This window comes from Drosophila persimilis, unplaced genomic scaffold (assembly GCF_003286085.1).
Source record: "Drosophila persimilis strain 14011-0111.01,24,50 unplaced genomic scaffold, DperRS2 tig00000124-arrow-pilon, whole genome shotgun sequence".
NCBI classification, from domain to species: Eukaryota; Metazoa; Arthropoda; class Insecta; order Diptera; family Drosophilidae; genus Drosophila; species Drosophila persimilis.
In genome coordinates this window covers 11282682-11298992 of record NW_020825294.1, presented here as the reverse complement: position 1 = coordinate 11298992, position 16311 = coordinate 11282682, and the positions used below count along the sequence as shown (strand labels likewise).

Here is a 16311-nt window from a genome sequence, read left to right as displayed (position 1 = left end):
AACTTCTTATTTTTCTTCGCTTTTGGTTTTTATTTTGATTATCTACCGTAAATACTTATCTCATACATATCTCGATTTTTGGTTTTCGTTTCATTTATATATTATATACAAGTACAATACATACTATATGTAATTTTTTTATAGACTTATAGGCAATATTAAGACTTACAATCTAATTGCTCTTCTGCCCTTTGCCAATCCTCTTAATTCGTTTTTGTCTTTGTGGATCCTCCACTATTTTGGTATTACATTTATGTATATATAATTTTATATAGCACATATACATACATATATATAAATATCATTTATATCAATTATAAATAATCTTGACTTTGATATATAAATATATTTTTATAGAGAACTGAAAGTGAAAAGCTTAGCACAACATTTTCCGTTTTTTCTTCTTCATTTGATGAAATGGAGCGGTTTTGATGTGGTTCCAAAAAGGACTCTATACCGTTTTTGGGAACCCCTTTTGGAAACACCTCTTCGATTCCCCTTTTGTCTCATGAAGAAATGAACAAATATTTCGCTGCATTTTTTATGAAATAGCTCCCATACTTTATAATGGGTCACTTTTGTGTGTCTTTATATATATATTTTTTTTGTTGTATGCCATAAATGCATTCGAAGTTACTTTGAGCTAGCTGAAACGAGTGTCTTGTGTCTTAGTGTATGAATGTGTAAATATTTTAGATACATTTTGCAGTGGTTGCTTTTGCTTCTGGGTCTTGGCCTAGGGCTGAACTCTCACATCTCTAACCTCCTCAGCATCGCATTTGCTCTGCTCTGCGCATTCTGGCATCTCTACGGGTATATGTATTGCTACAGCTCTTCCCTCCAACGCGCTCCCTACTCTCGCATCCCGTTCATCTCCCCCTCCCCATAATGTGGCACAAGAGTTGCATGACAATTGAATCATGTTAATTGCCTGATGCAACTGCTGCTGCTGTTGTTGCTGTCGTTGGTCCTGCCGATTGTGCATCCTCTCCAGCTGCAGTCGGACGCCCGGAGGCCATGAACCCGCCGCTGCCGTTGCTTTGTGGCGCTGACCCGCATGTGTCCGGAATGTGTCCGGTGGCTGGTGCACCTTCTGTTGCTGCTGGTTGTGCCACTTGCTGCAATGCCGGCGCCGCTTGTTAGCGCCTGCAACTGCGACACTAATTGCCTGCCTAGCGTCCAGCCGAGCACCGCCAGCAGCGATCCACTGACTGCCAAAGATTGACTCGGACAGCAGCTGGACGAGCCCGAGCCCACGCCCCGCCAGGCGGCGCCGCCATCCTCCGCTCCTTCGGCTCCGTCGTCTTCTTCGCCTGAGGAATGAAAGAGAAAGTCTAGCGAAAAATAGAGAAAGACACAGACAAATGCAGGCCATGTATTCGATGTATGTATTCTGGTTGTTCTTTGTTCTACTTATCGTCTCTTACGAGTACGAGGGCAGGTATTCTGTCAGTGCTATTGTGTGTGTATCGGCTGTGTGGTGTATTATGTGTGTTTCGTCCACTCGGGCTCCTCTAATTGGAGCTCTACTTACCCTGCAGCTGTGTCAGATAGCTGTTCTTCTTGCTGTGGAACTGCTCGTCTTCGTGCGTGTACTGGTCGTAGAACTCGTCGGGGCTGACGCGGTTCCCGCTGGCCCCTCCGCTGCCGTACTTGGTAAATGGATCCGCCTCGAGGATGGTCTTCTCGGTGGTCTTCCAGTACACGTCGTGCAGCTGGGCACTGCACCGGAGCTGCAGGGTCAACCAATTAGCGGGTTAAAAGTCATTTCTAGCAGACATATTGGACATCCTCGACTCACCTTTAGCTTGCCGTTGTCGAAGTGCTGATCGGTGACCACGAAGTGGATGCCCACAATGGAGGTCTGCATATCGTTGCGAGTCTCCACAACGATTTTGTGATGCCGCACGTGCGAGGGATTCACCTGGAACAATTGTGGAGGATTTTTCAAAACATCAAACAATTTTACAATCAAATTAAATTAAGTTTGAGATATTGAGAATAGCTACAATACATTTTATTCTTAGCGGGTGAAACGACCAAGCTAACAGGATAAAAACCTCATTTGTGCAATGCGAGATTTCAAAAACTTTTTTTTGACTTAATGCTCAAAAATTCGAATCTGACATCGGTAGATCGGCAGCTGCAAGCTGCAGCTGTAAGGTTTATTTCAATATTCCACGTACTCTTTCAGCTACACAGGTTTCAAAGTGGAAGCCATATTTTCAAGTAAATGTGTTTTTTGTTACAATAGTTACGACAGTTATTTAAAGTAAATTCAGAAACCAAGAATACCCTAAATATCGGGCAAAAATTGATGCTGGTAAAAAATAAAAATATAAAAAGTTACTTTACCAACTTCAATGATCTACACAGTGACAATAATTAATATTAATTTATTTTGTTGTTGTTGAACTTTCATGCGAATTCATTTAAAAACCAATCAAAACAATTTTTTTTTTCATTTTTAAATTTAAAAATATTTTTTTTTAAATATTTGAATAAAAAAAGGTTTTAGGCAAAAACTAATTTCATTTTTTCTACATCTTTCTGTAAAACCAGATTTATGTTATATTCAGTATCTTGGGAGCTGGAGGTTTTGTCCTGCTAGATTGGTCACTTCACCCACTGCGCCAAGCAGCAAAGACCAATACAATAGATGAAATTCGCTCTGAATTGCAAAATATGGTTCAAAGTGGCGTTAGGCAACAGCTAACCAGGCAGGTGTTTGCGCTCGTAAGGGAAGGTATTTTAAAACAAATTCCTGGGCCATTATCCCTTTTGGCGATTGGGGATGGCCTGCCGGGGCATTGACTTCGATTGACTTCATGGCTGCAAATTAATTTGTCTGTTGCCCCGCAACCTCCGCGATCTTCCTCCCCTCCACCCCTCCCCACGGTGGTTTTACGGTACCACTTGAGGTTTTTCTTTCGGAAGGGAATGCCAGCTTGTTTTCCTTTTGTTCCTCTATTTTGGCAGTTGTTCTGTTCTCTCGCTGGAATAGTTGATTGTTGACTGGTTTTGGTGGTATGTTTCTCTGGCTTATTGTTTAAGCGGATTTTGTGGGCAACAGGGCGGACGGGGCTGTTGCTGGGTAGAAATAGCGACAGCTCCGCATATCCAATCAACCTACCATCGACCATCGACCATGGCCAAGTCCGACTCTATAGCTCGACAACCAATTCGTGCACCCAACGCGGAATTGCGGTCTCTGTAGGTATGCGTGTGTATGTGTATGAGAGGGGGTGTCGGTATGTGTGTGCTTTGTTTTCCTGCCACCACCGGCTCACTGCCACCTTCCTCTGTGCTCCTATTATGCAGCATCAATAAGCATTGTTAGCCGTTGAGTGACGTTGAAATTGGCGCTGCCTGCTGTTCTCTTGCTAGGTTTCTCTCTCTCTCTTCCTCCATATCTCTTTCTCTTTCACATATATACATACGTAAATATGTAAACTAATCATTTAGGCAAAAGTCTTTTATTGTTTATTCTGTGTTTTGTTTTCCCGGAAAGTCACATTTCGCCTTGAGGTTGCGACTTTATGGATCGCTAGCATATTTAGCATAGGAAAATATCAATGCATAAACAAAATGAGACAAAACGAGGGGGAACGTTGTGAGTTGCTGCGGACACCGCAACTCTACGGTTATACCCGATACTAAGTCAGTATGGCTCTCCTCCGGCAGACGCCGCTAATATTTAACGACACGACAAAGAGTGCGTGCGAGAGAGACAGAAAATCAGTCTGAGCGTGATGTCGGGCGCTGCGTAGCCAGTGCAAATTGATTTGCTCCTTTTGGCTATGAAAATGATCTGATCTGATCCAGATTCAGCAACCTGATAGATATGGTTATTATCTATGATTCTGCGTTTTTAGTTTTCTCAAATCTGCAATATTGTGGATGCAACAGATTTTCGTCCTTTGTGGGGGCGGATGGGGGTGGGGCGAAATTCTGAGATATAAGTTTTATAGTGACATCTTAAAGGAGTGTGTGTACCAAATTTGGTTACTCTAGCCTTAATAGTCTCTGAGATTTGTGGTTGCCTCAGACTTTCGTCCTTTGCGGGGGCGGAAGGGGGTGTGGCGAAATTTGGACAGGAAACGGTCAAGGTCCGATATCACAGGAGTGTGGATACCAAATTTGGTTGCTCTGGCTTTTATAGGTTCTGAGATCCTTGAACTCATATTTTGCAATTGGCAAAACCGACCATGAAACCTGTGTGTTAGAGTGAGACAGAGCGAGAAAGAGTGAAATTGTTTTCGTGATTCTGGCTGTAATAATTATACGATCTGGTTCAGATTTTGCACTCTAGAAGATATAGTCATCTTCTACGATTCTGCGTTTTTAGTTTTCTCGTATCGTCGAAATTGTGGATGCCACAGATTTTCGCCCTTTGTGGGGGCGGAAGTGGGCGGGGCAAAGTTTTGAAATATTTTTGGAGCAGTGACATATCACAGAAGTCTGGATCCAAAACATCGTTGCTCTAGCTCTTATAGTCTTTGAGCATTAGGCGCTGAAGGGGACGGACAGACGGACAGACGGACAGACGGACAGACGGACAGACGGACAGACGGACGGACGGACAGACGGACAGACAGACATGGCTCAATCGACTCGGCTATTGATGCTGATCAAGAATATATATACTTTATGGGGTCGGAAACGATTCCTTCTGGACGTTACACACATCCACTTTTACCACAAATCTAATATACCCCAATACTCATTTTGAGTATCGGGTATAAAAATATCTTCCAACTATGCTAATTACTAATTGTAGAACACTTTCTATTAATTGTTTTTGTATTGCTCTCAGATGCATGTCATGACATCCATATTAAAAATTACAAATTTCACATTTCATATGCATATGTATATAAATTTTTTCCAATTATTATTCCAATTATTCCATTATTTCCTCTTCAAAAATGCAATCTGTCAGAAAACATCAAGTTCAAAATTTTCTTTTAAAGTTGTGCTTAATTGTTTGATTCGAGCTATCTTTATCTTTCTTCGAATTCTTCGAACCTTGTTTGCATTGACACCAACAATTAGTAGGCGTATCCCTCGGGAGGAAAAAAACAGAGTTATGTAAAATGCAAAACGCCGAACTGGGAAAATTGTCTGCCGACTCGAGTGCTCTTTTGGCTCTCAATTTGGCCCATTTCATAATGCCAAACCCCAATCGGAATATTCCCCATATGCTAGCGGAACAGTATATATAAAAGGTTTCCCGAAAGTGTAGGAGAAAAAAAATCGACAGACTAAGTTTGACGTTCGATCCATTCCGGGGCGGCATAATGAATGGGTGTATGGTGTATGGATATGGATGGGAGTGTCACCAGTGCGTTGATCTCCACGAATGCGTGTGTTTTTCTGGTAATTACAGAGTGGGCTTAACCTGCCCTCCCTGTGGCCCCGTTCCACGCTTCCCCACAGCTATTCGACCAAAAACAGACGCATAAATTCCAGCCAGATGCCAACGCTTAAAAACAAGAAAATTGTGTTTGCATAATTTCGGGCGCATCTAGGGGGAACGATGACGGGGCGCATGACGGGGCTGGGCTGCGGGTGTGGGGCTTTTCAATGGTACTCACCTCTTCATTATTCACTGTCCATGTGAGATTGGCCGCGGGCCGGGAGTGTCGCGATGTGCAATTACCTCGCAATATGTCGCCGACCCGGTATCGGGAACGTATTCCCGTTATGAATGGCGCATTGTGCGGTGTCTCTGTAAACGGTAGAGCAAAAGAGATGCCATCAGATATCAGAGGTAGGTATGTATGAATGTACATGTATACTGGAAGGGATGGGCGACCCGGCTTAACCATCGATGGTCGCTATATTTCTGATACACTGCGGCATTGAGAAACCCCCGAATCTGACCTGAAACGATGTCCGGCTGTCCGGCTGTCCAGCTGTCCGACTGTCAATTGGAATCGCTGTGTGTGTACCTGGTTTCTGAATGTGCCTCAACCCATTTCATAATTTAAATATTTGTGAGCACTGGCAAATCCAGTCGGAACGTCCGTTCAGTCGGAATAAAACCTTGAATATTCTCAGCAGTAAAAAACAAATGCTTATCCACATAGAGCTGTCAAAGTCACTTCACTTACTGTCTGTCTATTATCCATAAGAGTCAAAATGGGAATCTACAAACAAACTCTCCCCCAGGCAGCACATGAGACATATATGTAAACATGAAATAGACACTTCCAAAAGTTTGTCAAGCCAATTTGAGACTACCTCCGTCAACATATCGAATGCCCCTTGAAAACCCTCCACTGAAAAACACACAGTCACAGTCATAGCCATAGTCACAGCCACTTCGACAGTTTATTGACCGTCTCTGGCTTTGGCAAAACATTTGCACTCCGGGCTTTCATTTTGTTTGCTCGCCTAAATATCTTCATCTTCGTCTCGTTTGCCCGCAAATCTCCTGGTATTTTGTCTGCTTAACTGCCAAAACATTCGAACTTCAAGAGTTTATTTTTAAGTTTAAGTTGTCATGTTCACACACAAGCTTTCCAGTTACTTCTGGCCACGTCAGTTTTGTCCTGGCCAATTGAACTCGTCCCCTCGGCCCACCACATATGGCAGCTGGTCAACAGGCAAGTTTGGCCCTGTCATGGCCTCCGGATCGGGCTAGTTTGATTTCTAAGTCTGTATCAAAAACTTGAACTGAAAACTGATTTTGTTTTTCATTGAATGGCTAAAAGGATGAAAATTACTTGAGTTTTTTCGCCTTAAAGGTTTCAAATGTTTATTTTTAGTATTTCCCCGCCTTGTTTATTGCTCAGTTGGTGACTTCCTGCTCCACAAAAAACTCTTTCAAAGATATCACAGGCATACAATAATGGCCCAAAAATTGGTATCTGACGATTCCTTTTCTTTATACGATTGCCTTTATGACTTACCAATAACCTCCAATTCGGCAGCCGCTATTAATGTATGAAATGAGGGCGCATCCGCCGAAACTTCACAACTGTATTTACCGGATGTTGCCATTGTTACCGCATCCAGCACCACTTGGCTCTCGTTCGAGGATACGCGCTGAAAAAAAGGCAAGGAAAAAAGCAGCACGATGAGGAAGTGACCGAAATAAATTTGCTTAAAAAATTTTACTGAACAAACGTATAAGTACATATATTTTTTTATGTACGGGTACGAGGATGTGTTCGAATCGTGTATGCTGCCTGTCTGAAAAATGGTCCCACAAACGTATCTCGTTATATTCCTTCCGGTTTCAAAATATACGAGCATGCATGTGGATGTATTTTTTTTTTTTTTTGAGAAAACTTTCATCGGTGGTCTTCATTTATACATTTATATTTTCGTTATTATTTGGATGCACGCTTTTTTTGTAGATATATAGCACATACATATGTACCTACTCGTATATTAATGAAATAATAACAGTATTAAGTAATATAAAATACCGCACCTTTAATGTCTTTATTTCAATATTTTTGTTACAATGTAGTAAAACAGCACCAGCAACAACACCCTGTAAATAATAAAGTGACATTTTTGAGCTCTTTGGGTTTGTCCAAAGTCTATAACCACATCAAATATTGAGCTTACAGAACTCGTTAATTCCATACAACCTTTAGATTGGGAAATATTTTATTTTTGTTTTCCCCATACTTCAAAAACGGATATTGTTGCGCCCATAAAAAACATTTCGAATGTTGTTTTAACATTTTTTTTCCCCAATATATTGTATTTTTCGCTGCGTTGGTTTTTCCTATTCCAATTTGGAGCAAACATTTCTATTCTATTCTCTGGCTATTTTTGCCCGGCTGCAGTGCTGAAATATTCTTTGAATGCAAAAGAATCCAATTCTACTTTTCCCCTTATTTTTCTGTCACATGAAATGGAAAGAGAAATGGGTATGGAAAATGGAAAATGGGAATACACGCAAAAGCGGAGTGCAAATAAATAAAATGTCAACGTATTCTTTATATGCCTGAATAATTTTCGAAAATTGTGAAACAAGTTAAAAATGCCAATATTTATTGAAAAATATTTGTAGCTGCAACACTCCCACAGACCCAGTACCAGAACCAGAACCAGTGCCAGTCGCAGCCCGATCCCGAATCGTGACTCCAAAAAAAGCTCCAGACCCAAACGGGATTCTAAAATGTTCAATAGTCGAACATTCGGGAGTGTATGTGTGGTATTCCGACTACGTAACTGCCGTCAAGCGGAAGTTAAAAACCGTGTTTTGATTTGATTGCGCATCGAAATTTCACATGTGTCTGCCCATGCTCCCTGTTCCCGCATCCTCCGCATACCCCGCATACCCCGCTGTTAACTGAGGCATTTGGTTCAATTCGAATGCCCCCCAAATGCAAATGTTTTACATTGTTGAGGCCGCAGAGCGTTTAGTTTAGTTTAATTTATTTAGTTTTGTTCTTTTGTTTTTTTTATTGGCTGCACAAATGGCATAAAGAAAAGTAAAGCCAGAATATCACTAGGGGGTTTTGTTTGAATAAAAGGACTCTACAACTCTAGCTATGATAGAATGTGTTGAAAAGAGTAAAACACGTGTGGCTCTTCAATAAGTAAAGTGTTTTGAAGCTCTGAATTTCATAACTATTTCCTTTGCAAATTCTTTTGACATTTGATAGCTTTAATTTTACCTTTTCCAACATCAAAAAATAAAAAAAAATACTGATAAGATCGTATCTGAAGCCAATAAACAAATAGTGTTGATTTTGCATCGATTTTCGTACTATGTATGTACATATGTATGTTCATTTACCTACCGCTTTGATCAGGATTCTAATAACAATTTCAGAATCCTACCAAAAAATACAAGCAGTAAAAACAAACAAAAATCTCTAGCACCTTAAAAATATGTTGTTATTTGGTTACCCCTCTCCCTATTCGTGACGTAATACATTTCCTGCTCGGGCTGTCTTTTGTTCGGGATGTCTGTATGTGGAATGAACACTTGCCACATTTCCTGTTTGTTACTTTCACTCAGATTGGCATTGTGTCTACAACCAAATAAAGAACGAACCGAAATGACACTATACTAGTTACTCTTTTCCAAGGACAGCCCTCAGCTGCGGAATACAATCTGGTTGTCATTCTGGGGTCAGGTGGCAGCCTTGATGTGTAATCAAAGTTGCTGAATTGTGTCGTGAAATCGGATCAACTCGTACAAATTCAATGGAACTCTTAAATATATCACAAGCTAACTGCATAGCTGAAGGGAAAGAAAAACGAGGGGGAACGTTGTGAGTTGCTGCGGACACCGCAACTCTACGGTTATACCCGATACTAAGTCAGTATGGCTCTCCTCCGGCAGACGCCGCTAATATTTAACGACACGACAAAGAGTGCGTGCGAGAGAGACAGAAAATCAGTCTGAGCGTGACGTCGGGCGCTGCGTAGCCACTGCAAATTGATTTGTTCCTTTTGGCTATAAAAATGATCTGATCTGATCCAGATTCAGCAATCTAATAGATATGGTCATTATCTATGATTCTGCGTTTTTAGTTTTCTCAAATCTGCAATATTGTGGATGCAACAGATTTTCGTCCTTTGTGGGGGCGGATGGGGGTGGGGCGAAATTCTGAGATATACGTTTTATAGTGACATCTTAAAGGAGTGTGTGTACCACATTTGGTTACTCTAGCCTTAATAGTCTCTGAGATTTGTGGTTGCCTCAGATTTTCGTCCTTAGCGGGGGCGGAAGGGGGTGTGGCGAAATTTGGACATGAAACGGTCAAGGTCCGATATCACAGGAGTGTGGATACCAAATTTGGTTGCTCTGGCTTTTATAGGTTCTGAGATCCTTGAACTCATATTTTGCAATTGGCAAAACCGACCATGAAACCTGTGTGTTAGAGTGAGACAGAGCGAGAAAGAGTGAAATTGTTTTCGTGATTCTGGCTGTAATAATTATACGATCTGGTTCAGATTTTGCACTCTAGAAGATATAGTCATCTTCTACGATTCTGCGTTTTTAATTTTCTCGTATCGTCGAAATTGTGGATGCCACAGATTTTCGCCCTTTGTGGGGGCGGAAGTGGGCGGGGCAAAGTTTTGAAATATTTTTGGAGCAGTGACATATCACAGAAGTCTGGATCCAAAACATCGTTGCTCTAGCTCTTATAGTCTTTGAGCATTAGGCGCTGAAGGGGACGGACAGACGGACGGACGGACAGACGGACAGACGGACAGACAGACATGTCTCAATCGACTCGGCTATTGATGCTGGTCAAGAATATATATACTTTATGGGGTCGGAAACGATTCCTTCTGGACGTTACACACATTCACTTTCACCACAAATCTAATATACCCCAATACTCATTTTGAGTATCGGGTATAATTAGTTAATTACTTCAATTTGTAATATTGCTGAAATATTTCCACTGACAATACGTGTTGTGATGTACTAATGTATTATCGTTTGCAGCACTGTTTGTGTCAACCAATGTTTAGGGATCAAAGGGTTTAAGAATTTTCGACTTACACGCACTTTAACACCCGGAAAATGAAAAACCTTCATGGGCGGCGTCTCCTTGGGAGTGTATCGGTAGAACTCGCGTCTACCTTTATACCACTTCACTGAGTACAGACTGTCGTCCTCGATGTCGTAGAAGCATTTTAGAATACCCTTTTCTCCACGCCGCACTGCGTGTGGCACTCGCACCCGAACATCTCTTAGGGCACTTGCTAGCTCTGAAATTAAACAATAAAGGCAGTCATGAATATAAGCCTTCGACAATTGCGTTTAATTATTTAAATCTATAATGCTCTCAGCGCGATGTGGCGGAAATCGTACTAAGTAAACAGCACCCTCGGGTAATATCAAACAAAAATCAACTCGCAGCGACGAAAAAAATCATCGCATTTCTCATTTTTAATTTACAATTTACAATTTGCATTTATTTTATTATCAATTTCGATTTTTTCGCTGTTGCTCTGTTTTTGTATCTTCATTTTGGTTTACGGCTTTGCGCATAATTTATGATGTGAATTTTTTGTTTTATTATTTGGAATTTTTATTAAATAAATCCCAAACGGATTTTATTGACTCGACAAGTCCCATGACCTTTTTGACAGCTGTGCGTTTCGGTGAATACTCTTTTGGTATTTCGAGTATCTACAGATTCTACAATTCAGGTTCGGTCTTTATTTATGATACACATATGTATATGTTGATAGATATGTATGGCAGTTTTGTGTATTTATTCGTTCTCAGTTGTTTTATGCCGAAAGTTATCATTCCCACATATTGGAATATATGAAAGTGTATCCACATATCCACCTTATTCTGATGGCACATGAACCATTTTAATATCTATTCGTATCACGTATTGACATGACTGTCGGCATGGTTTATGCCACAAATCTCTAACTGACTGAAGCCCCTAAGACCTCTGGTGTAGATATTTTGTCAGCATATACATATACATTTTTTTTTGTGCATAGATGTACGAGTATGTTTCATGCTACTGACTTTCGTGCAAATGTTCGAAGCCGTGTTTTATTGTCAGTGAGCTCCCGTTTTTTAGGCCCAGCCTGACATTATAAATCAACCTATAACCAACCAAAAAAAGTCTTCCCGATTTCACACCTTCACCCTTCACCTGTTTGAATTTATTGCTTTCCCCAATAAAATATGAATAAATCGTTGCCTGATTAAGTGTGATGAAATTAAAACTCTTTTTTATCCCTTTCATGGAGAATGTCATAAAAGCTGAATAAAGTCGAAAGCCGAGCACATTTGTCGTACTTTCCTTAGCCATTTTTTTGAATAGACCTCAAAATGTTTATAAGAGCTGTTGATGGGTATTCAAAGGTTTCAAAATTGTATATTAATGAATTAAAAGTGATAAGAGTATTCAAATAAAACTGCACTAGCTGTTGAGTTTAAGTTAATAAAAAGTCGAGGTGTCAGAAAACGATAGAAAGAAATTGGAAGACCGAACACACGAATATATTTTTTTGGAGTACATCGAGACATGTATCTGTGCACCGTCATGTTGAAATGTTCATGAATTTCCATAACATTTTCCCCAAAAACATCAAAAAGAACTTCGCCGAATAGTTGAACATAGTCGGGAATAAATAAATACCTTTTGATCGGAATTTCAATTAAGACCGAGAGTCATTAGTAATTGCCCAGCAAAGCAGCGAAGAGAAAAACATATCGGGTAATATATATAAATATAAGAATTTGTGTTATAGGACGGCGGCCCGTAACCACGGTACCGATAATGCGATCATCAGTTGCATACGAACACCGCTAAGCGAAGCCCGCAGCTTGGCGTTGGCCGTCGAAAGCCTCAACAACCTTGTCGATTCATGGCGAAAAACAAGAAGCGCCACCCGTTTATCAAGCCATCAGTGAAAGTGCACTTAGCCTGGCTGACATGTCTCGCAATTAGCTGTTACCCATCACGTCAATAGAGGATCGTAATTACTCGTCGGTGTCACACATCGCTCTCCTTTTCCTCTAAATTTCTTATGCCAGGCCAAAACTATTATCTGTCGCCATACGATGTACACAGCTTTACATTTAACATTAGCATTAATTATATTCTCGTATTAAATATCTTTTCTTTTCCTCAGAAGTATGCACCCACGTCATCATTGAGCTCAACGATCACGGATGGACCCATATTTTTCTATTAATATCCCCTTTATAATGTATTGGTACCTCTAACCCCCTTAGAATCTATTAACCATTTATGGTTGTCGTCCTTATATCTTTATTCATCCTTGTATTTCTTCTCATTCATTCATATCTTTATTAATACACATTTATGTACGATTATATAAATCTATCGAGACTCAATAAGAAAAATGAATACCACCAAATATTGAATTATATATATAGTAATTTAATGGATTTTGAAGTATAACTATAATATGTTCTAAAGTCAGGAGTCCGTCCTCAGAAAACCATGATCGAACTGGGATGATGAAAGCTGTATAACGTTATTCAAGGGTCTATACGGTCAGGTTACCTGTATACCATACGTTGGTAGTGTAGAGAAGATAGAGACACTCACTAACAGCGGAGTTTCTCACCCGTTGAATAGAGTAATTGATAAGATCCCCACTTTACACAAACCTGGATTCTGGTATTGATTTTATGATTGTTTCTTTTTTTTTAACCTAACAAAATATGCGAGTATGGGTCAGTATGCAATAGGAGAGAGTATAAGGAACCCCGACAATCCGGCGAGCTTAGTCAGAGTATAGATAGAGGTGCACACGAAATCTCTTCATATTAGTCTGGGTAAACGACAGCTATCCCACACCTGAACGCTACACTATATCACTGTTACAAGTATATTTGAAAACTTTGCCCCGCCTACTTCCACCCCCACAAAGGGCGATAATCTGTAATCAAAGGGCGCACGCACATATTGTCGCTCAATGTAGCCATACTGACTATGCATGTATCGGGTATAAATGTAGAATTGCGGTCGCCGCAGCAAATCACAACGTTCCCCCTCGTTCTGCCTATTTTCGAGGAAAGCGTTGTTCTGTAAGGTACATATGTCATCTATGGACATATCGTTTTCTGCGGGTCCAGATAATGTACCAAGTTGTATTTAAGCACTGTGCCCAGTCCTTTTGCAATCCCTTGACCTTTCTCTTCAACTTCTCTTTGGAACAGTCTTGTCTCCCAGTAATTTGGAATGAGTCCTACATCATTCCGCTTCACAAAAAATGTTCAAGATCAAATATTGTGAACTATCGTGGTATCGCAAAGCTTTCCGCCATCCCGAAGCTTCTTGAGTTCCTGGTCACCCAGCAACTGCAACATCTCTGTTGCAGCTTGATATCCGTCGCAACACGGTTTTTTCAGACATCGTTCAACATCGACTAACCTTCTTGAGTTTTCTAACCTAATCCACCGTGGTTTTCAAATTGGATTGCAGACGGATGTAGTTTTTATGGACTTCAGCAAGGCATTCGATTCTGTGAACCATGCTCTGCTTATTCACAAGCTCTCTTTATTAGGGTTCCTAACGAATCTTCTTGATTGGATTTTGTCCTATCTCTCTAACCGTACTCAACGTGCTTTGTTTTCTAACGTGTTGTAGGGACTCGGGTAGAATCTTTCCACCCTACCGATCCACCCTATTGACCTGCCATCATTGCAGGTTGCAGCTTGTTCGCTCACAAGCTCATTCTCAGGATTGTTGACGCCCAAACTTTCTTGGGTCAGATTTACTTTGTCGTTCCATTTAGACCTATCCGTACTTTTAGCCCAATCCGCTTACCCATATGTAGGTATAATTATGCCCAACTTGAATCCTTTAAGGTTATATGGCACAACCCTACACTATCCCTTAAGCTAAGAGCATGTAATAAATATAATCACCTTTTAACTTCCCCTTTCCTCCTTTTGTAACTATGTTCCATTATTAGCAGATAATAGTTAATAAAACAAATAAATATCTAAAAATACGGCTGATGTAATATATAATGACTTTCTTAGAATCCACTCGGGTAGTACACAGCGTTTCGATTCAAATTACTACACCACGAAATATTTTAAAGCAATCACACTGATCACAACCACTTTAACATAGTGCCAGAGATCCATATTACCAGAGATCAATATTTTTCCCTCTAATCTGTTAAACAACGATTTCACGAATAATATAATCACCACTTTTTTATCTGCTTTTTATTTAAATAACATTAAAAATTTACAAAAAAAAAATTTCGTTTGACCGAAAAATTCTGCTAGCTCTGCCATGGATACCATGGATACTGTGGGACGGTCATTCAGTACGTTGAGAAGAGTGAAGACTTGGCTAAGAACTACGACTGTATCATGTCTGAATGGTAATTTTTTAAATATTTTTTTTATTTATAACCGTAATACGTAATTCGGCACGAAGAGAGTGAGACCAGCAAAAACCTTTTGGAAAAAATCATGCAATGATAAGAAGAGGTAAATAATGCTCTAGTTACGCTCTCTACTTAAGAGAAACGAGAAATCCTGGGTACGCCCTTGAACATATTTACTTGTATTTAAATTTGATATGCTGGTAATAAATCGGTTTACAATTGGCCATGGCCAATTATATGACCATAAAATCATGAATATAAGATACGTGGATACAGTCATGAGACTCTTATTAAGAGTGCGGTGTGCCCCATTGACTACCATCCTGCCATAATGTGGTGGTGGCTGCTGCTCACTTTTCCTTTGATTATTCATTCCCAAAATAAGGAATGGTGCGATCCAAATTTGTGCGACAACGGTGCCCACATACTGTGCAAGGATACTGGGGTACGTACAAATCACTTACATACAAATACCGATCATTGATTAGGGAATGACACTTCCAACGGGATAACAGAAGTTTTACAACTCGTGCCCACGAGATCAGGCAGAACTCATCCCAATGACAGATAGGGTCATATCGATGTTCACGCATGTGCATAACGATTTGAGAAACAAAGTAGCAGCTGGCTACAAGGATATGCCAAAGGCAGCGAGAATGTTAGAGATGAGATGGGATCTGGATCTGGCGAAAGTGGCCGAGGCGGCTGTGAGGCTGTGTAGATTGGAGAAGCTCTGGTGTGCCACAACGCCAATGTATATGTGGACCGGTCAGAATGAAGCTATGGATATGTCTGACTGCCTCAAGAGTAGTGATTTGGTAATAAGAAAACACCTAGACGACTGGATCAGGCAGGGAGACTATGCACGTAAGAATCATTTGACTGATCCTTTCTCTGGGTAAGCAAGCATGTACATATACGAGCTTATATGTCTATGTTTATAATCAAATATTATATAGGATAACCGTGACGTACTTTCTTCAAATGGTACGTGATAGATGTGACCGCTTTGGATGCGCCGTCAGTCGCTTTGTCGATAGAAATATAACGCATCAGCTAATTAAATGCATATATATATATGCATAACTTCTCTTATGCCAGGGAGATAGCGTCGTTTAAGATAAGCATCTCCCCAACTCAATTTGACACCATTTGCTCCACCAAATTTTGGCCGGAGCATTTGGTGGTGAAGGAGTTTAAGGCTAAGAAGAAGAATAGGCCCCCCATATCGCTTCCAAATCTTTCCAGCGTGCCACCCTCAACCTCAACTTCCTCTTCCTCAACTTCCCGTCTTGCTCCAACCTTTGCAAAAAACTAACTTCTCTTTTAGTAACCTATCAGAATGTAAGAGGCTTGCGTAGTAAGCTCAGCATTCTTTTCCGGGATAGTGTTGCATTTGCTTCCCACGTTATTGTGTTTACTGAAACCTGGTTAAAGCCGGACATTCTTAGTTCCGAGGTTTTGGCAGGT

General features: G+C 40.5%; 1 protein-coding gene across 1 annotated transcript; it reads right to left on the bottom strand.

The window, feature by feature from the left end:
* Positions 1 to 331: 331 nt before the first annotated feature.
* Positions 332 to 14590, bottom strand: LOC6598132. The gene is made up of 7 exons (XM_026987454.1): positions 14554 to 14590; positions 10493 to 10701; positions 6918 to 7053; positions 5598 to 5731; positions 1802 to 1924; positions 1535 to 1733; positions 332 to 1313 (listed from the first exon to the last, which is right to left on the bottom strand). The coding sequence occupies exons 1-7, from the start codon at positions 14588 to 14590 to the stop codon at positions 919 to 921; spliced, it is 1233 nt and encodes a 410-aa protein (XP_026843255.1). The 3' UTR covers positions 332 to 918.
* Between the last annotated feature and the right edge of the window lie 1721 nt (positions 14591 to 16311).

Bases quoted from the DNA above. Each gene is read 5' to 3' on its own strand.
- LOC6598132 (XM_026987454.1), bottom strand. From the start codon at position 14,590: ATGGATCTCTGGCACTATGTTAAAGTGGTTGTGATCA. The intron at 10,702-14,553 runs GTGTGATTGCTT...GTTTAATTTCAG, and splicing joins TGTTAAAGTGGTTGTGATCA to AGCTAGCAAGTGCCCTAAGA. The intron at 1,314-1,534 runs GTAAGTAGAGCT...TTCATTCCTCAG, and splicing joins CTATCTGACACAGCTGCAGG to GCGAAGAAGACGACGGAGCC.